Source organism: Littorina saxatilis, linkage group LG2 (genome assembly GCF_037325665.1).
Source record: "Littorina saxatilis isolate snail1 linkage group LG2, US_GU_Lsax_2.0, whole genome shotgun sequence".
Lineage (NCBI taxonomy): Eukaryota > Metazoa > Mollusca > Gastropoda > Littorinimorpha > Littorinidae > Littorina > Littorina saxatilis.
In genome coordinates, this window is record NC_090246.1 from 25,401,911 (window position 1) to 25,425,061 (window position 23,151).

The 23,151-nt window shown below is 41.2% G+C and overlaps 1 protein-coding gene across 1 annotated transcript; it reads left to right on the forward strand.

The window, feature by feature from the left end:
* The first annotated feature begins 16,475 nt into the window (after positions 1 to 16,475).
* On the forward strand, positions 16,476 to 21,270 carry LOC138952480 (glutamate receptor ionotropic, delta-2-like). Its single transcript, XM_070324161.1, has 5 exons — positions 16,476 to 16,487; positions 17,362 to 17,689; positions 18,315 to 18,529; positions 19,208 to 19,449; positions 20,979 to 21,270. The coding sequence occupies exons 1-5, from the start codon at positions 16,476 to 16,478 to the stop codon at positions 21,268 to 21,270; spliced, it is 1,089 nt and encodes a 362-aa protein (XP_070180262.1).
* Positions 21,271 to 23,151: the final 1,881 nt, after the last annotated feature.

The window sequence follows — 23,151 nt, forward strand, 5'->3', positions numbered from 1 at the left end:
CTTTTCTTGTTGTCTTATTTCTACCTGACTGGATCCATCACCTTTATTTCACTTACCAAAAGTCTTCTTTTCCACATCCTTATTTCTCTGCCCCCCGCATGTCGTAAGAGGCGACTAACGGATTCTGTTTCTCCTTTTACCCTTGTTGAGTGGTTCTTGTATAGAATATAGTCAATGTTTGTAAAGATTTTAGTCAAGCAGTATGTAAGAAATGTTTAGTCCTTTGTACTGGAAACTTGCATTCTCCCAGTAAGGTCATATATTGTACTACGTTGCAAGCCCCTGGAGCAATTTTTTGATTAGTGCTTTTGTGAACAAGAAACACTTAACAAGTGGCTCTATCCCATCTCCCCCCTTTCCCCTATCCCATCTCCCCCCTTTCCCTCGTCGCAATATAACCTTCGTGGTTGAAAACGACGTTAAACACAAAATTAAGAAAAAGAGTTTTCCTTCGCTGAATACTATCTCCACAAGAGTCATTGTAGAATGTATCAATTCCTTCCATGTTGTCAGCTGACGTTTGAGAACACTAAGGTATCAAAACAGTGTATTTTTCAAAATGCATTTCCTTCAGTTTTGTGTCAATCGTTTCTAATACTTATCCAGACGACTGATGGGGAACTGTACAAAGCAATAGCTACACAATTGCGAGACATGCCGGAAGTGATGTTAGAAGCGAGCGCATTTTTTCATGACGTCAACAGTGTGTACGCCGGTGACCACACAGTGCGAAATTCAAGCGTCATTGAGCGAAGGGAAGCAACTCGGCCTTCCCAAACTGGCGGGTGTGATGCTGGTCTACGGCGCGGTGCTTGCAGTGTCCGTGGTGTGCTTCCTCGTCAATCTCTGTCTTAAGAAGACCAGTGTCGTCCGCAAAATGAAGGACGCTTTCAGAAAATCCTGTAAGAAGGGAGAATATTTCACGGTAGAGTCTCAAAACACAGCCTTTTTTTTTTTACTTGAGTAACTCAGCGCTCAAACGTTTATTTCAAAGCAATACTGGTGTGTGGTCATAGAATAACTACCCCGAATCTGAACTGTATAGCTCTTGGTGCGATTTGAGACTCTTTTTTTGTTAGATATATTCCCTATAAGTAAGAACTGCGTTCGCTTGCTACGCGGAAACGAGCTCTCGGTCTTTGGGTGTGGTAAGTCGAGACTATCTTAATATAGTCTCGGCGATGACTGTTTTGTTGGTGTTAATCTGTTTGATGCCGACAGCTGGACCAAATGTTTGTATATTGCTTCACGCGACTTGTTTTTCTTTTGTTTCCAAAACTAACAAAGCCGATGAATATGTCCGCATTTCCCTGTTCATACTTAGGGTACTGATACACTGTTCAAGGAGCTAGCTTTGTAAAGGTCCCCAAAATGAAACACACGATGAGAAAAGCTAACAACAACAACAGAAACACGCAAAACCAATCTAATACAAACAAATAAACAAACGAAAACAAGTACATTAACACAAGTAAATGTGTATTTCTAATCTTTTGTTTTGGAACGTTTCTGGTTATCCCGTTTCATATTTTATGTAGCTTGCTTTTCTTATAATGGTGTTTTCGTTCTACTCAAGACAGTTGTTTCTTACAAAAATAGGTAGTAGTCCATGTCAATTTCAGTTTCGGCTTAAATTTGATTTTACCAAAGCGAATTTTACCAGAGATGCTGATGTTCCTTTTCACACATTTTATTTTCGATTGTTTGCAGATCTCCTATGTAAATTAAAAAGGCATTAAATTACAGTCATAAGATCCGTTATGAAGTGTAATCTATGTGTGTGTGTTATGACCAATAACGAACAAACTAAAACATGTTAAAAAAAATAAAAAATAAAATAAAAAAATAAAAAAGTGTGTGTGCATATGTGTGTGTGTGGGTGTGTGTGTGTGTGTGTGAGTGTGTGTGTGTGTGTGTGTGTGTGAGTGTGTGTGTGTGTGTGTGTGTGTGTGTGTGTGTGTGTGAATGAGTTTGTCTGTCTGAATTTGCATATTATGTCTGTCTGTCTGTCTGTCTGTCTGAATTTGTCTGTATCTGTGAATGCTCGTGTTTTATTGTGCATTTGCGTGTTCGTGTGTGTGTCAGTTGCTTTCTGCGTCCCTAAATGTGAGTATTTGTTCTTCGCGTGTGTCTGTCTCTCTCTGTCTGTATGCATGTGAGCGCAAGCTCACAATCTTTCTAATTCTTTTAGCCAATCCGTGTTAAGTTGAGTGTTGGTTACATCGGGACAAATGCGCCGTAAATTCTGGTTAGACTCTACCCAGTGGCGGATTTAGGGGAGGGGGGGGGGGCAAAGGGGAGGCCCCTCCTTCGGGGAAAACAAAAAAAAAAGAAGAAAGAAAAAGAGAGAGAGAGAGAGAGAGAGAGAGAGAGAGAGAGAGAGAGAGAGAGAGAGAGAGAGAGAGAGAGAGAGAGAGAGAGAGATGTTTAAATGACAGTTTCTGAGCTCAGGTGGCCCCAGATTGCAGCATTTTGCTTCCTTGAGAAAACAAAATCCCGAGGGGGGCATGCCCCCGGAACCTCCTAAACCTCCTAAGCTTCGCGCCCTCAATTAGGGTGCTTCGCGCCTTCAAGTTTGTGCAAAAAAGTGTGGGTGTGCCCCCCCCCCCCCCCTTTCTTAAGATCCTGGATCCGCCCTTGATACCCCTAGCCAAACCTTAATATTTACCCAGACGACTGTTTGTGGAGATGTTTTGTCCGTTTTGAGCTATGTTTTTCTTTCCTTTAATCAATTCACACGAACGTTTGAATAATAAAAGAACCCCTTTTAAACTATTGTTGAGAATACCATTTTCGCGATTTACCTTACCACTCTCCTATGTCAATACATTTCCTTGGAGAATAAATCTTAGTGATTAATCAATGACATGATTGGGTAATAACATGTTACTGTGAATTAAAACACACACGTCACATACGCACACACACAGACACACACACACACACACACACACACACACACACACACACACACACATTCACGCAAACACACACACAAGCGCACACACGCACACACACACACATACAAACGCTCTCACATATAAACACACACACACACACACACACACACACACACACACACACACACACACACACACATGCTTATACACATACACACACAAACGCACGTACACAGACACAGACACAGACACACACACATACAAACAAACACACAAAACATCCGCGCGCGCACACACAAATACGCACTCACAAACACACACACACACACACACATACACACACACACACACACACACACACACATACACGCACGCTCGCACGCACGCACGCGCGCATTCACACTTACACGTGCCAACACACACACACACACACACATACACACACACGCGCGCGCGCACGCACCAAACACACACACACACACACACACACACACACACACACACACACACACACACACACATACACAAACACACTAGCTAGCTGCACTTCGTCTTTTGTCATATAACATTTTCCCCGCTCAATTACATTAAGAATCATCAGGGACATTAACATTAACATTGCTGTTCACTACCGGGTAATGCATTTCGATCCAAAGAAAATTAATAGAAGATAACATGAAATGTTTGTAATATCGTGCTTCATCCTCCTCTGGTGGCGGTCTTTTCCTTTTAAGAATACACGTATTAATTTTCTTTGATGTGAAAATCATGGTGTTTGATATTTGCAATTCTTTCTGTCGAGCTTGTTTTCCATTGCACGGACATCGACGAAAACATAACATTTCCGTAATCTCGGGCAAATGAGTTGCTGTCTCTGTTACACTTCCTGCACTTGTTAAAGATAAACGTGCCTTGCTTTTTGCGAAGCGCACAGTGAAACATAACGGCAGATCTGTCTTGGGTTTTAGTTTCCCATACGCAACTAGCATTCTTTACTTGTCCACTCAAAATGAATCAACAAAGTCCGACTGTTTCCAATGGAGAAAAACATGGTATTTGACAACACATCATTGCTTTATGAAAAGTTCTGCTTCCAATGTTCTGCATGCCTTGCGTTGTTCAATCATTTTTTTTCGAACAGCGCCGGTATTTTCCTGCAGAAACAATTCGAACCAATGGCTAAAATGTTGAATCGTCATTTTAATATCCTCTTGTTATGGTGCTCGCAATGTTTCAAACAGGTATTTCTAAACAATTGCGGCTTGAATTCTGGACCCCCGCGTTTAAGCAAACAAAATAAATACAAAACAGACAACAAACACGTTTTTTTTCTCAACTTTTCTAAAGTCTGTCACACGAAAACTCAACCGGTTTGTCTGACCGTAACGGTAACATTTCACTTAGAACAACATTCTTACTTCTTCAGCGCTCTCTGACTGGGACAGTTTGCTTCATCTATCTATCTATCTATATATATATACGACTAGTGTCTGTGTGTCTGTGTGTCTGTGTGTGTGTGTGTGTATCTGTCTGTGCGCGATGCACGGCCAAAGTTCTCGATGGATCTGCTTCAAATTTGGTGGGCATATTCAAGTAGACCCGGGACACGACACAACCTGGTCGATATTTCAACACGTGCTCTCAGCGCGCAGCGCGGAACCGATTTTGGTTCCACCTCAGCTATTTTGGTTCCACCTCAGCTTACCCGGGCCCCCATACCGACACACCATAGCCGCTACACCACATCACAACGCCAAAGTTCTCGGTGGATCTTTTTCAAATTTGGACACCGTATTCAGCTACACCCCGGACACAATATCATCGATGAGATATTTCAACACGTGCTCTCAGCGCGCAGCGCTGAACTCATTTTCGTTTTTGGGTTCATTTCACCATTATAAGTAACTCTTCCTTATCTTCTCCAGTGTTTGGCGTTTATCTCCCTTCCTTCGTGTGGCTTTCCCGTTCAGTTGTAAGTTACTACACTGCGCTGTCCACTGCGCTGAGCGTCTTCGGATATTCCCGGCGTTCTGTTACTGTTACCTATTTTTAGAAGGTCAACGCAGTGTACAGAACGTAAATTGGACCCGTAAATTATCCTCACTGTAAAAGTGCAAAGGTCGAATCAATTTATAGCCACGCGAAAAATACACTGTCATCTATCTCTCTATAGATACGGCTTCTCTGTGTTTGTGTGTGTGTGTGTGTAAGTGTGTGTGTCTCTATGTAATCAACACCTGTGCATTCTTCAGTTCTGTTTGTGATGTGGTCTGGCGGCTTTTAACATCCAAACAACCCCAACCCATCATGCTCCGGCCCACTCCCCCCTCCCCCACCCCCCCCCCCCCACAATACAGCGTATAACCAAATCATGTCCCAATATAGGTCCTTAGTTACCTGGGAGGACGTTAAACCCCAAATTCTCTCTCTGTAATTTTATGTACTGGCCTTCCTTTGAGAAGCCATAACTTGCTCAGTCCTGTTTGAGTGGAGTTCGCCTCCAAAGGTGATTAACACGGTTACATTCGTCGACAAGGATGGGACTCGATATGGTCAGGAATGGCATTATGGCCACTGAATCATTTTCGTGCTGTTCCCATTCCACGAATCTGGGAGGGACCTAAGCTTGGCGGGTCCATAGTTCGGACGGCTCTAAGTACTTCTTCCCGGCGAAGCCGGCTACCCGGCGAAGCGGGTATTCATTCTAGTATATATATATATACTAGAGGAATACCCGGCTTCGCCGGGGTGAATCGCGAGACAGAGACAGACAGCGTGGCGGTTCATCACAATCACCTCTGCAAGCGAAGTCCTGTCAAACGGGATTGAGCATTTTAGAGCTTATTTCTTAGCCCTATATTATCTGTTGTGGCTTCTCAAATGCCAGAACATACAGACAGACGAAAGCCGCTAGACCCCATCACAAACAGAACTCTACAATCAACAGGTTTTTTCCCACACACACACACACAAACACACACACAGAGAAGCCGTATATATATATATGTATATCTATATCTATAAATATATAGAGATAGGTGAGAGTGTATTTTTTGCGTGGCTATAAATTGATTCGACCTTTTCACTTTGACAGTAAGAACAACTTACGGGTGCAAGGGAAGCGTTGTGGACAGCGCAGTGACATTCTAAAAATAGTACCTCAGAAACGGGAATTTGGGGTGAACGGCGCGACAGAGACAGACAGCGTGGCGGTTCACCACAATCACCTTTGAAAGGCGAAGTCCTGTCAAACGGGATTGAGAATTTTTGAGCTTATTTCTTAGCCCTATATCATCTGCTGTGGCTTCTCACATGCCAGAACATACAGACAGACAAAAGCCGCTAGACCCCATCACAAACAGAACTCTATAATACATAGGTTTTTGCCCACACACACACACAAACACACACACACACAGAGAAGCCGTATATATATATGCATATCTGTATCTATAAATATATAGAGATAGGTGAGAGTGTATTTTTCGCGTGGCTATAAATTGATTCGACCTTTTCACTTTGACAGTAAGAACAACTTACGGGTGCAAGGGAAGCGTTGTGGACAGCGCAGTGGACAGCGCAGTGACATTCTAAAAATAGTAATAGTAACTTAGAACTGAACGGGAAAGCCACACGAAGGAAGGGAGATAAACGCCAAACACTGGAGAAGATAAGGAAGAGTTACTTATAATGGTGAAATGAACCCAAAAACGAAAATGAGTTCAGCGCTGCGCGCTGAGAGCACGTGTTGAAATATCTCATCGATGATATTGTGTCCGGGGTGTAGCTGAATACGGTGTCCAAATTTGAAAAAGATCCACCGAGAACTTTGGCGTTGTGATGTGGTGTAGCGGCTATGGTGTGTCGGTATGGGGGCCCGGGTAAGCTGAGGTGGAACCAAAATAGCTGAGGTGGAACCAAAATCGGTTCCGCGCTGCGCGCTGAGAGCACGTGTTGAAATATCGACCAGGTTGTGTCGTGTCCCGGGTCTACTTGAATATGCCCACCAAATTTGAAGCAGATCCATCGAGAACTTTGGCCGTGCATCGCGCACAGACAGATACACACACACACACACAGACACACAGACACACAGACACACAGACACTAGTCGTATATATATATATATAGACGACTAGTGTCTGTGTGTCTGTGTGTCTGTGTGTCTGTCTGTGCGCGATGCACGGCCAAAGTTCTCGATGGATCTGCTTCAAATTTGGTGGGCTTATTCAGAGAGACCCCGGACACAACCTCATCGATGAGATATTTCAACACGTGCTCTCAGCGCGCAGCGCTGAACCGATTTTGGTTCCACCTCAGCTATTTTGGTTCCACCTCAGCTACCCGGGCCCCCATACCGACACACCATAGCCGCTACACCACATCACAACGCCAAAGTTCTCGGTGGATCTTTTTCAAATTTGGACACCGTATTCAGCTACACCCCGGACACAATATCATCGATGAGATATTTCAACACGTGCTCTCAGCGCGCAGCGCTGAACTGATTTGGGTTTTTGTGTTCATTTCACCATTATAAGTATTTCTTCCTTATCTTCTCCAGTGTTTGGCGTTTATCTCCCTTCCTTCGTGTGGCTTTCCCGTTTGTAACTTACTATTACTATTTTTAGAATGTCACTGCGCTGTCCACTGCGCTGTCCACAACGCTTCCCTTGCACCCGTAAGTTGTTCTTACTGTCAAAGTGAAAAGGTCGAATCAATTTATAGCCACGCGAAAAATACACTCTCACCTATCTCTATATATTTATAGATACAGATATGCATATATATATATATATATATATATACGGCTTCTCTGTGTGTGTGTGTGTGTTTGTGTGTGTGTGTGGGCAAAAACCTGTGTATTGTAGAGTTCTGTTTGTGATGTGGTCTAGCGGCTATTGTCTGTCTGTATGTTCTGCCATGTGAGAAACCACAGCAGATAATATAGGGCTAAGAAATAAGCTCTAAAATTCTCAATCCCGTTTGACAGGACTTCGCCTTCAAAGGTGATTGTGGTGAACCGCCACGCTGTCTGTCTCTGTCTCGCGCCGTTCACCTCAAATTCCCGTTTCTGAGTAACTATTTTTAGAATGTCACTGCGCTGTCCAGAACGCTTCCCTTGCACCCGTAAGTTGTTCTTACTGTCAAAGTGAAAAGGTCGAATCAATTTATAGCCACGCGAAAAATACACTCTCACCTATCTCTATATATTTATAGATATGTATATATATACATATATATATATATACGGCTTCTCTGTGTGTGTGTTTGTGTGTGTGTGTGTGGGCAAAAACCTGTGGATTGTAGAGTTCTGTTTGTGATGGGGTCTAGCGGCTTTTGTCTGTCTGTATGTTCAGGCATTTGAGAAGCCACAACAGATAATAATTATAGGGCTAAGAAATAAGCTCTAAAATTCTCAATCCCGTTTGACAGGACTTCGCCTGCAGAGGTGATTGTGATGAACCGCCACGCTGTCTGTCTCTGTCTCGCGATTCACCCCGGCGAAGCCGGGTATTCCTCTAGTTCTAAATAGATTACGTGTACTGTTTCATGTGAGAAAAACATAAAAGGGATGAGTTCGAGTTCCTGCCTATTTAACACGGGCGAAATCTGCGCAGCCACGTTTTGGGTCAGGAACAATTGCGTTTAAAGATTTTGTCCACTGGGGACGAATCGCCCTATAATAATGGTGTTTCCGGTGTCGGATTTCCTTCTGTTACTTCATTTATTGAAAGCGTGTGTAAAAATGTAATTTGCACTACATGTGCCTTACACAATGCCAGGCACTTGTCACATCGTTGGGACGTTGTGTTACACGACAGGAGTATTCTCATTTGACGAAGTGTACATGACATACGATAAACAACAGTTGTAGCATACGACAAGCAATCAACGACGAAAGAACACTTTTCAAAACCACATACATGTGCGAATTCTTGAAATGACATTTTTTCTATTAATCATAACGATAAATGAGCAGGTTATAATTTGACTGCCAGATCGAACCCCATAGTAGCAGTGCAGATACAACATCGTCAAAAAAGATGATGCCATCAGCAGGTGCGTCATTATGCTGCTATAACGTCACCCTGAGTGTCATATTGGCCAATGCATCCTTCTCAGATAAATCGTGTATTCCTCCAGCAGAATGTTTTGTGAAAGCGTGGCCTGTTGCTGTGAGTGATGCTCTTCATTTCCTCGGATGGCAAGACTTGTTGCTGGTTTTTGACACCAGTTTATGTAAGTAGCACATGTATGTTTCTACTGAGGTATGTGGCTAAAAGTATAAGTTCTTTGTTTGTACAAGGTTTTTCATTCTTACTGGTCGTTGTATGTGTGGTTACCGTTTTGTAGATTAATAAGGACTAGCAGACTGCTGTAGGACAGAACATTACGAACCTTAATTTCCCTACTATTCTTGGGTAAAGTAAAGTTGGCGACGTCGAGTTCTAATGTCCCTGAGTCTTGTTATTGAATTGTATAAATCAAACATTATAATTATATCCTTAAAAGTACCTCAAAATAAAGTGTTTGTGTATTTATCTTACTCTGTTTGCACTCATGAAAGTGTACGGTACATAATAATTATATACTTTTTATTTTGTTGACTCTCGTGATTTTGCGCCAACTGTTGTTTGTGTGTCCTTTGGTATACATGTTCATTAATGTTGTTTGTTTCTTTTTATATTTAGTCAAGTTTTGACTAAATATTTTAACATCGAGGGGGAATCGAAACGAGGGTCGTGGTGTATGTGCGTCTGTCTGTCTGTGTGTGTGTGTGTGTAGAGCGATTCAGACTAAACTACTGGACCGATCTTTATGAAATTTGACATGAGAGTTCCTGGGTATGAAATCCCCGAAAGTTTTTTTCATTTTTTTGATAAATGTCTTTGATGACGTCATATCCGGCTTTTCGTGAAAGTTGAGGCGGCACTGTCACGCCCTCATTTTTCAACCAAATTGGTTCAAATTTTGGTCAAGTAATCTTCGACGAAGCCCGGGGTTCGGTATTGCATTTCAGCTTGCTGGCTTAAAAATTAATTAATGACTTTGGTCATTACAAATCTGAAAATTGTAAAAAAAAATAAAAATTTATAAAACGATCCAAATTTACGTTTATCTTATTCTCCATCATTTGCTGATTCCAAAAACATATAAATATGTTATATTTGGATTAAAAACAAGCTCTGAAAATTAAATATATAAAAATTATTATCAAAATTTTTTTTTCGAAATCAATTCAAAAACACTTTCATCTTATTCCTTGTCGATTCCTGATTCCAAAAATATATAGATATGATATGTTTGGATTAAAAACACGCTCAGAAAGTTAAAACGAAGAGAGGTACAGAAAAGCGTGCTATCCTTCTTAGCGCAACGAATACCCCACTCTTCTTGTCAATTCCACGGGCACTGCCTTTGCCACGGGCGGTGGAGTGACGATGCTACGAGTATACGGTCTTGCTGCGTTGCGTTGCGTTCAGTTTCATTCTGTGAGTTCGACAGCTACTTGACTAAATATTGTATTTTCGCCTTACGCGACTTGTTTTTCTTTCCTTCATTCTTTCTTTTTTTACGATCATGATATACATTTGACTGTTCTAATAGAATTCGCAATGGCTGTCGAGATCCGCGTAACGTGTTTGTTTATTGTGGTCTAAAATGGCGGGGATGTAGCTCAGTCGATAGGGGGCTGGATTTGTATCCAGTTGGCCGCTGTCAGCGTGAGTTCGTCCCCACGTTCGGCGAGAGATTTATTTCTCAGAGTCAACTTTGTGTGCAGACTCTCCTCGGTGTCTGAACACCCCCGTGTGTACACGCAAGCACAAGACCAAGTGCGCACGAAAAAGATCCTGTAATCCATGTCAGAGTTCGGTGGGTTATAGAAACACGAAAATACCCAGCATGCTTCCTCCGAAAACGGCGTATGGCTGCCTAAATGGCGGGGTAAAAAACGGTCGTACACGTAAAATTCCACTCGTGCAAAAAACACGAGTGTACGTGGGAGTTTCAGCCCACGAACGCAGAAGAAGAAGAAGAAGTGGTCTAAAATACAATCCATTTTTAGTTATTAATCTATTATTTATTTATTTTGGTTTTAAGATTTTAAGATTGAAAGCTCATTAACGGCCCGCTGCCAAAATGTGATTAGTTGTAGTCGGACTCGTGTCTCAAAGAAGGGAAATCGGATGTTCAATCGGTAAATTATTCATCATTTCACAAATCCCCCAAGAATGAATACATAATAACGTTGTGTTTGATTTGAAAATGGATTCAAAAATAACTCCGTTCTATGCAAATCTTGTTTGCCGTTGGCATGCCTTACCGAGACATATCAGTGATTTCTCTGTCGACAGATTCCGCCAAGCCAAGACTGTTTCGGTTAAGACTGTATTCAGTCTTGACGTTGTAGACCGGTTACTTGACTGTATCTTTTAATCACGCTTTATGCGTCTTGTATCTTTATCAGGCTATTCCCTGAGGATGGATCTCCTGGCAACATTGTCTGAGAGACACATTGGTTCCATTCCAATGACCGTGCATTCCCAATTGCTGCTTCAACAAGGCCAAGACATCGACGTGGTTGCTGACACACTAAACCGCTCCTTTGTGAAGAACGTTCTGCTGTGCACACCGGGGCACGTCTTCAATGCTATCTTTCGCAAGGTATTGTTGTCTTTGTGTTATGCGTAATGCGATGTTGTGCCAAAAGACACAGTTGCATGTTTTTGTACAATAAAAATATAAATTAAAGTATTCTGATCTTATCTTATCTTAAGGTTAATTGTGCTGCATGTTCACTAGACACTTGAAATCCTGCACCGGATGCCAAAATTGCTATCCACTGAGTGGGTGTGGATCCATTACTTGCTCGTTACTTTAATCCTTTGATCGCGCATCTGGTTACTTTCCTTTCCGTTTCACACTCTACCATGTTGTATTTTCATTATTATTTGTATTATTATATTTTTATTGTCATTATTATTTGAATTGCTTATATGTAATAATGTTTCTCTAATGCATGATTTGAATTAATTTCTTTGATTATACATTTATTGATGTACTTTTTATGTACCCTTTTTACAACTTTTTACAACTGTTTTTACTTTATTTTGTATTTTGTATTTTCTCTTCTCTCATCTACAGGGTGGTCCAAAAAAGCGCCCTATTTTCGTTTTGAACTCATTTTTGACTGCAAAGAGAGATTTACAAAATGTCTTCACCAAACGGTAGCAGAATGATGGCAAATTATGTCTTGCACATTTTGGTAGAAATTGGTCTGTCCTTAGCAGTTGATAATATAATAATATAATAATACTTATAATGACAGCTTATATAGCGCGAACCACAGTAAACTATGCTCTCCGCGCTTTACATATCAGCTATGAATAAAACCATACTATTTAAACACCAAATACACATACATTTTAACAAAATAACATAACAATAAACTTACAGCAACACATTCTCTTCTTATTCTCTATCCAGCCTCCTCTTTCCTGGCGATAGGCTCATTTCACGACGCACTGACTTCCCTTGGCCACCTAATTCCCCTGATCGCAACCCACCCGAATACTTTCTGTGGAGGTACCCAGGACAGAATATACGGCAACAATTCCCAGACACTGGCAGCTCTGTAGGACAACATCAGAAGGGAAATCAGGCGCATACAAGCTGACAGCTGACATGATTGGACGAGTCATGAACAATTGCAACGTTCGTGTTGCAGCAGTTCTTCTACGAAGAGGACCCCGGATAGAGCAGATTATCAACTACTAAGGACGAACCGATTTTTACCAAATTTACAAGACATAATTTGCCATGATTCTCCTATTGTTTGGTGAAGACATTTTTTAAATGTCTCTTCGCAGTCAATAATGAGATCAAAAAGAAAATAGGGCGTTGTTTTTGGACCACCCTGTATATACCTTTTCATTTGATTGCATATGGTTTGTTGTTGTTTGTTTGTTAGTCGTGTGTGCGTGTGCGGTTTTTTTTATTCGCTGTCTGTTTCATTACTCCTCTTCTTTATTGTTGTCTTTCTAACTTTTTCCGCATTTATTTTTGTTTTTGTTTTATATTCTGGTTGCATTAAGCATTTTTCTTCTATCATTTCGTTCCATTTGTATGCTTTTTTGAGTGAATAGTATATGTTTAGTATTTGTTTAAGGACAGGTTTATTTCTTGTAAAATAATATTTGTTCGTTCGCTCGTTCCTCATTCAACAAAATGAATCCCTTTCCACATTTCTTGGCAGTGCTGTAGGCACGAATAAAAATCAACTACATGTATATATATATATATTGGACAGAGATACAGAATCTTCAAAAATATAACCGAACTAATAAAAAAAAAGTATGATAGATAGGCAATTGCTACTCTGAATGCACAAGGGAGAGAGGCATCAAAATAAAGGCAAAAGAAAGAGAAATTGCTAATAAACAGTAGCCTACTCCAAAGGAGTTTACAAAGTCTTTCTGTTAGACAGCATACTGATTACATTTCGAAGATAGACTAATATTATAGTAAGTGTTTCAATCAACTGTAACACTATATGGGATATTACACTGTCACAAGCTAAAAGGGTTTGTGCTAGAGTGCTTGCCCTAGATGTTTATGTATCATTGTTTCGCGAAACTTAATTTGAATACAATCTTGTTCAAACTAATAAAAAGAAAAATTTTCTTGGATATTGCACTGTCGCCAGATGGAAGAGAGAACAGAATTGTACGCCCAGGTGCAATGGTTTGTGATCTGCTCTGAGCTGGAAGCGAAAAGCCTGCAGGCTTACAAAGACCTACACTACCTGGTCGCTCTGCTCGCTCCAAGTAGGAATGGTACATCTTCTGTTCCGAACCAGCAGACTAACTGTGGGATATGTCTTTGTTCCGACAAGGAACTCGTGAGGGTACGTTTTTTTCTTCTCTTTTTTTTTTCTTCTTTTTATATTTAGTCAAGTTTTGACTAAATATTTTAACATCGAGGGGGAATCGAAACGAGGGTCGTGGTGTATGTGCGTGCGTGTGTGTGTGTGTGTGTGCGTGTGTGTGTGTGTAGAGCGATTCAGACTAAACTACTGGACCGATCTTTATGAAATTTGACATGAGAGTTCCTGGGTATGAAATCCCCGAACGTTTTTTTCATTTTTTTGATAAATGTCTTTGATGACGTCATATCCGGCTTTTCGTGAAAGTTGAGGCGGCACTGTCACGCCCTCATTTTTCAACCAAATTGGTTGAAATTTTGGTCAAGTAATCTTCGACGAAGCCCGGGGTTCGGTATTGCATTTCAGCGTGGTGGCTTAAAAATTAATTAATGACTTTGGTCATTAAAAATCTGAAAATTGTAAAAAAAAAAATAAAAATTTATAAAACGATCCAAATTTACGTTTATCTTATTCTCCATCATTTGCTGATTCCAAAAACATATAAATATGTTATATTCGGATTAAAAACAAGCTCTGAAAATTAAATATATAAAAATTATTATCAACTTTTTTTTTTCGAAATCAATTTAAAAACACTTTCATCTTATTCCTTGTCGGTTCCTGATTCCAAAAATATATAGATATGATATGTTTGGATTAAAAACACGCTCAGAAAGTTAAAACGAAGAGAGGTACAGAAAAGCGTGCTATCCTTCTCAGCGCAACGAATACCCCGCTCTTCTTGTCAATTCCACGGGCACTGCCTTTGCCACGGGCGGTGGAGTGACGATGCTACGAGTATACGGTCTTGCTGCGTTCAGTTTCATTCTGTGAGTTCGACAGCTACTTGACTAAATATTGTATTTTCGCCTTACGCGACTTGTTTTCTTTTCTTCATGGCGTCCTTTGGGCCCCACAATCGTCTTCTTTGACAGACACAAACGTTCAAAGAAGATTCGTTTCTCTCGCATATATGAATGACTTAAACAATGTCGAAGAAGCGTATGAATACGTTAACTAAATGATGAGTCGGTTGTGCACAAAGAAAGAGAGAAAAAAAAGTTTAAATAATCCCTGATGGAAAAAAGAGGGGAAAAGTCATTACATTCGTATGTCTGTACAAAAACGAGCAAAAACATTGCAACATAAAGATAGTTATTTTATATTTGACGACACTGCCAATGTTCACATACAGTTAAATTCATGTAAAGGGTATTTTTCGCACTGTTTCTTTCTCCTGTCTGCAACAACAGCCAAGCTTAAACAGCACCTCGGTAGAGTTTTCCCTGCTCGTCTACACTGCCGCGAAAGGAACATTGGAAGAAACTGGGCGTTGGAATTCACGTCATGGATTACACGTGTACGACGGAGTCACGTATGACAAGGCATTTGCACGCCTGGGAAACAAGCATCTGCGAGTTGGCGTTGCATTGGTACGACTTTAAGATCTATTCAGTAAAAAAACTGTTATTTCACGAATGTATAGTTAAGAGACACGATTTATCACTGCTGTCCGTCTTTTGCGTTAACATCAAAATCTCACGAATCTGTTCAAAATGTCGAGCTCACCAACTCATCAACGTACCATACTGCTACACAACCCCATAATTATGCTCAAATACTGAGAGAGAAAACAGCTTAAACAGAACTACGACACCGATCATCTTTGTTCATTGTTTTTCATAATTTTTTTTATTTTTTATTTTTTTTTATTTTATTTTTTTTTTATTTTTTTATTTTTTATTTATTATATTAGCATATATCATGATTGTATTGATTGTATTTATTGTTCAAAATGCCCCCATGGGTTATGGACTAATAAACTTGAAACTTGAAACTTGTTTGCATATCCGTCGGCCTTGTGTGTTGTCCTCCCTCATAGCACACCACCTCTACTACATACATGTCCCGAGGTCAGTTGGTCATCAAAGGACGTAAAATTCACGAGTCAGTCAGTCTGACGCTAGCTTTGTTATACAACAACATGACAGGTTTCCATACTACGATTCACATCTTTGTTTTGAATTCGTATATTATATTTCTTGCAGGCCATCCCATTCCTATACAAGTTGCCCAGCCATGGCCCTGCGAAATATGAAGGGATGTCGATGGATATGCTTGACGAATTAGCGCTGCGACTGAACTTCACGTACGTTGGACATGTCTGTCCTTCCTTGTATGTGTGTGTTTGGTGTGTGTGTGTGTGTGTGTGTGTGTGTGTGTGTGTGTGTGTGTGTGTGTGTGTGTGTGTGTGTGTGTGTGTGTGTGTGTGTGTGTGTGTGCTTCAACGTTGAACACATCAAATATTAAATGTTTATTTTGTTTTCTGTTGTTAGCTTCGAACTGAAAGAGCCACCCGATGGATTGTACGGATCACTGGAAGCCGACGGTACATGGAACGGAATGGTGGGAATGCTTATACGCGGGGCGAGTCGCACTTCATTCTGCTCCCAATACACTTCATTCATTGGGTGAATGTAAAGGACACTATACTCAGCAAACAAAAACAAGAACAAATGCCCAAACAAACACATACAAAAATAATAAAAACAAAAACAAAAACAAAAACAACAACAAGCAAATAACAAACACGCAGATGAAAAAGCAAGAATATACAGATTAAATCCCCATCTTTTGTATTTAACATGCTGGGAAACGTACAGTTATTCCCCGCACTGTATTAGTTGAATCCTTATGATATCCAGATATGAAACAACAAAGGAGCTGTCAATGCCAATATTGACAGAAAGGAGAAGCACACCTACATCTCAACGCGTGTGAAATTATCATCGCAAAAAAAATTGCCAACTTACTACATGTGTATTGGATGTTTCATTATACATTTTACACCTGAGCAATTTCTGTTGGTTTTCTAATAACGTTGAAAGATGCGGCGTATGTTATCTATTTTCCAAGGCGGGCAATTGCCTAAATATTTTTTCTTACCGTCCGATGACCACGGGCAAGCGAAAACGACAGAGAAGGCTCGCATGCACATGACACTGGGTTTGGGTGGTAAAGGGGGTCGGAGGAAAGGAGAGGGGGTCGAAATGTCGTAGTAGCGAGGCATGCGAAGCTCAGGCTCACACTAAATGTTGATTAACTTTTGCTAACTTTTTGAACCGTTAGCGCACACAGATAGATATGTTCACCCACACCACGCTTGCAGACATGTGTTTGTGTTGTCGTCGTTTTTGTATGTACTTCGTTCATTTTTATGTTCCAGAAAGGGGTTTAGTGCATTAAATCAAAAATTGTATATGATAACTGAAACCTGTGCTCCTTAAGACAGCATATGTACTCCTACTGACACATTCTCGTCCTCGTCTTTCCCACAGGAAGTAGACCTAAGTAGTCATAGACCCGTTCGCCACCACGTCGCAGTGAGACGAGGTTATAGACTTCACCGTGCCTTCAATGCAAGATAAACACAAGTGTACTGCTTGTATCACCCACCGCCACCAACACCCCCCCCCCCCCTCCCACACCTCTTTATTTTTGAAATCTATCTGTGTCTGTTCTTATTCACAGGAACTTGACCTAGCCATAGGTCCGTTCACCATCACCTCGAAGCGAGAGAATGTGATCGACTTCACCGTCCCTTTCATGCAAGATGGCGGCGCCATTCTCACCAAGAGAAGCCAGCCCGGACCTGACATTCTCACCGTGTTTAAGCCCCTTCCTCTCGCCATGTGGCTGTCGGTAGGCGGCGCTCTCATCGTCACAGGAACAGCGCTTTACGTCATCACCAGTGCTGCGGCTGCCAGGCGACGCCATTTTGGAAAAGAAGATGGTGATAAAACTTGGTGGTCTTTTGGGGACAGTGTCTTCATCGTCTATGGGTCGCTGGTTGAACAAGGTATAGTGGTCTGTTGCAGACACTGTTTCACAAAGAATGGGTTAGACGTTGTTCTTTGGACTGAAAAAGGAAGTGATGCTTAGATGGGTATTAATCCCTTTCCCTTTTGCCTAATGGCAATATCGCCCTAAAGTGCTGTTCACATATGGCAGACTTGGAAACCACTTGTGACATACCTTCAAGCGATTTTAGTCGGCACTCGCGGCAAGTCAAATCAAAATCGCTGCCCATGTGAACAGCACAAACTCACAAACTAGTTTTAAGCGGCGATTTTCGCCAGACTTAGCCTTTCGGGATTATCCGGTCGATGTTTTCCGGAGAAGGGAAGGCGAGTGTGTGTGTGTGTGTGTGGGTGTGTGGGTGTGTGTATGTGTGTGTGAGTGCGTGCGTGCGTGCGTGCGTGCGTGCGTGCGTGCGTGCGTGCGTGCGCGCGCGTGCGTGCGTGCGTGCGTACGTGTGTGTGTTTGTATGTGAGTAATTCGGTGAGCACTTGTATTTTGTTTTGATTGAATGTTTTGAATGTACTCAAGCCAAGCAATTTTCCTTGTGTACTGCATATAGTTGAAAACAAAATCGTTTGTGTTAATCTTGTGTTTCATAATTTGATGTAGCTTTTTGTCTGTAGGAGCGTCGCGTCACCCGGAGTCGTCAGCAGGACGCCTGGTGTTGGGGTGCTGGTGGCTGTTCACCATTCTCATCGTGTCCATCTACACTGCCAGCCTGGCGGCGCAGCTGACCGTCACTGTGCATGAGCGTACCGTAGACACGCTTCAGGACCTGGTCTCGTCCTCTCTCACCCCTCTCACGTTGTCTGGCACCACCTGGCAGTCTAGCTTTCAGGTAAGATCTATAATTGTCCAAGTGTGTTATGTTTTATGTTTTTTGTCCCCTTGTGTAGGTGATGTCCTGTAATGTACAGCATATACATGTAAAAAAAAAAAATAGAATAAAAAATATATAAATAAAGATCTATAATTATAGTCCACCTGAGCTTAATGTTTGGCTACTTGGCTAAAGCAGGAAGGCCGGTTAGGGTTGTTTTCCTCCTTTCTCATCTTCCCACTCCCCCCCACCCCCTTTTACGTTGATTGATAGTACAAGGCAGTCCCGCTTTAAAGTAAGAAAATGCTTGAAGTGTGTGTGCCTTTGACTATCTAGGAGCAGGAGGAATCCTTCAGACTGTTTACCTCCTCCCTGTCCATTTTCCCTCGACTTCACAGATTGTTCACGTCATAATGAACAAAATAAGGACAAACCAGTTGGTGTCAAGATGTCAGTTATTGTCTATTTTTGTCTGTAATGAGACCCTCGCCTAGTTTCAAGTCTGTTTAGAAAAGAGCAACAACACACACACACACACACACACACACACACACACACACACACACACACACACACACACACACACACGCACACACACACACACACACTCACACACACACACACACACACACACAAACGAACACACAAACAAATAAGCAAACAACAACATTTAAAAACACTTTGCTTTGATTCCAGAACGATTCCTCTGAAATGTACCGTGCCATTGGGGCCCGGATGACAACAGTGTTGGACGAGAACGAGGTGGCGGACCTGGTGATGAACAACGACCTGGCCTACATCATGGACGTCAGCGCCCTGGACTTCCTGCAGATGCAGGACTGCAAGCATCTGCACAGGTCCGAGCACATCTTCGCCGTCAACGGTCTTGGACTAGCTGTGCCCCAGGGTGCCAAGTATAAGAATCTCATTAACAACGTGTAAGAGGAATGTTTATACATTTATGTTTTGCTTGGCTGTCTGGCTTATTGGCTGCCTGTCCATCATGTATTCATCTGTTTCATTAAACATTTTCGCAACTCACTACCTGCCAACCTGCCTACCGGCATATCCGCCTGCATCCTGCCTATTTGCCAGCCTGTCTTTCTGCCTGTTTAGTGTGTCTTCCTGTTTGTCTGTCCGTCCATCTCTCTCTGGAATGCTCCAGTTGTAAACATCTCATGAAAAGTTAACAAGTCGCGTAAGGCGAAATTACAACATTTAGTCAATCTGTCGAATCCACAGAATACAACTAAACGCACTGCATTTTTTTCACCAAGACAAAACAGCTTCGTCAATCCACGCGGCAAGGAAGTCGCTCAATTTTCCCGTGCAACACGAAGTGAAACTGACATGCAAGAATAGCGAAATAGCGTACTGCGGTAAGCAGGGAAGCGCGCTTTTCTGTATTCTTTTTAACTTTCTGAGCTTGTTTCGAATACAACATATTATATTTATATGTTTTTGGAATCAGAAAATGATAAGGAATAAGATGGAATTATTTTTGGATCGATTTCTTAAATAATAATCGAAGTACTAATTAACCTATTTTCGTTAATTGTGATCACATTTTAAGAGTAAACATGACATATGTATATATTTTTAGATTCAAAATTGAATGAAGAATACGATGCAATCAATTTTAAATCTGTTTGCAAAAAATCAATTTTAATGACAACTTTAATGAGCAAGCTCATTTATTAGTTTTTAAGCGTCCAAGCTGAAATCGAACACTAGAGTCCGGGCTTCGTCGCAGATTACTTGACCAACATTTAAACCAAATTGGTTCAAAAATGAGAGTGTGACAGTGCCGCCTCAACTTTCACAAAAAGCCGGATATGACGTCATCAAAGATATTTATCCAAAAACTGAAACAAATGTCTGGAGATATAATACTCAGGAACTCTCATGTTAAAGTCACACACACACACACACACACACACTGTCACATATCAAGTTCAGCTATCGACAGCTTCTGCCTTGCAAGCAGAAGCACGCACTGAACACTGAATCAACGAAATTCCCGTGCGCGCTGTCAGCAAAAAAAAACGACTCCCCCTTGACAGAAATTACCACAGGCGCTTTCTGTCGCAATTGACCAAGAGAAGGCACCCCACCGAGTGACACTTTCTTGGTCTATGTCACTAGATCGTGACACACACACATACACACACACACACACACATGTCTACACACACACTCACACGCACACACACACACATACATACACCACACCGTCGTCTCGATTCCCCCTCTATGTTAAAACATTTAGTCAAAACTTGACTAAATGTAAAAAGCACTTCATAAGTGGAAATTTGACATCAAGTAAACTTAGAATGTTAAATGTATGAGCGACTGAGAATTAACAACTTTTTCACACGATCCAAAATGAAACCGTTACGAAGTTTACAATCAGCAGAATGATTCTGATGCATATACATCACCCATAGTGTGTTTATTCTCTTTCCAGGATCCTCAAACTGCAGGAGTCTGGCGTCATCAACATCTGGAAACGAAGATGGTGGCAGGCGTCGTCTACAGACTGTGACGGTCAAGACAGTGTCAAGGGCAAGAGGACGGTGGCCGAAGGTAGCCGGCCACTCGAGTTGGTCAGCATTGGGGGAATCCTCATTCTATACGGGGCGGTTATTGTCTTTGCGTTCTTCTGCTTCCTGTTGCAGAAGGTCTGCGAGTGTGGTCGTGTGCGTGCCTGGAAAGAGAGGATCATGGATAAATGTGGTGTCGCGCGTTACCATTTTTGAAAGATGTTATTACAACAAAGAAAATTCGAAACATACAGACTGCTAACGGATAGTATCTCGTTTGTCCACTTTACAAAGCGATAGGTCGAAATGTTTGTGAATGTTTTGTTTTTTCTATGATTAAACGCTCCATCAACTGTTTTTTCTGGAAGACTGAAGGAGAAGAAACTAGGAGCTGATTTAATGAAGTATTTGTTAACTATCTCGGTCAAAAGTGTAGTAACAATTTGTCGCAAGAAAATGGAACCATGGGCATGATCGAAGGTCATGAACAATTGTGAGGTCGCGCGTTACGATTTTTGACAGATTTAAAGACGAAAAACCGGAGAGAAGAGTAAAAAATTGGAAACTATTTAGATGAAGAATTTATGAGCTATATGTGGGCGAATAGTGTTGTTGGACCTTGTTTCATGCAACTTACACCGTTTGCATGATTAAATCTGATTTGCGAATGGGACTCGATTTATTTATAGTGCAGGGCAGACATGTTCGGCTATGTTTTCACGAGGGACAAAAATAGGTTTGTTTCTTAGTAACGTGATGTTTCTGCAAAATATTGTGTTTGATTGGATACTCAAAAAACTTATTGTATTAGTTATGAACGGTAGTAACTGTTGTTTTTGCACCTGTTTTTGTGTGTTGGTGTGTGTTGGAGACATTCCCCCATTGAATAAACCAAAAAGACAAGGCAAGTACATGATTTATTAAGAAGGGTTGGAGAATGATGCTTGATTTAATTGCGTTTTGGATAATACGAACGTGTTGCTGCTGTATACTTGCTCGTTGTAATTATGTAACGATTTGTGTCCAATAATGTATGCTACTAATCGACAACAAAGTATTTACATAATAAAGCCGTGTTTTTCAAAGCGTTACTTAAATGTATATGCCATTGTAGTTTGTAAAGAACAAGTGTATGAATACCCTTTTATGTTGCTTGTACACGTTTATGCATATAATGGTACGTCATAGTCAGTACTGAATACATGATGATGTGTGTACTTTACAGTACATAACAAGTAGTATCTCCTGTATTATGCGTCATCAATCGTGTATTGTTTGTATGAGGGATGCACACATAAAAAAAACCACATGAACAGCTGCTTTTAAGACACAGTAAGACAAGAAGCAATGCCGGAAATCCGGATTCGATTATGACCTTTTTTGTCTCTCTCTCTCTCTCTTTTTTTTTTTTTTTTTTTTTTTTCGGTTAAGGTAGGTTCTTCAGCATTCATGACATTTTTCAGTCCCACCCATGAATTTTAGTTACATGTTTGTACCGATTTTAACTTTAAGAAGTCCAAGGAACATTCCCTGTGATATAATTCAGACACACCTGAAATGGTTAACTTAAGAATGCTCCGCAGCTATGGCTGATAATCAAATCGATTTCTACATAGCCCAACTGTTTCTGCTGACAAGCTCTTCGGGAGTCACGGTTCTTCTCAACGTCTTATATTTTTCAGCTTGGACAATCATCTCTAGCACTTGCAGACAAAACCTCTATAAAATCAGGTATTCAATTATGTAATCCAACAAATGCAGGCACGATTCCCCGCTCTCGTGAAAAAGTAGGACCGACACGAAAATAAACACAGTGCACGACGAAATTACAGTCTGCAAATATTACCCAAACCCCGCGTTTAAAATCCAAACATTCGACCGTTCAAAACACTAATTGTGAAGTTATCCTTGTGTGTGGTGACATAATTACAAAACCCAGAACCAAACCGCATAACTTATGGGGCGATTTGAGACAGTTTTGGGACGCGAGTACCACTTTAAACTTTTACAGAGCGCAGATTTACCACCCACAGTTTAACCTTGTTGATGGCTTGTGTGAAAGAAATTTTGAGTCCGCGATGCGCAGCACGTAGATTG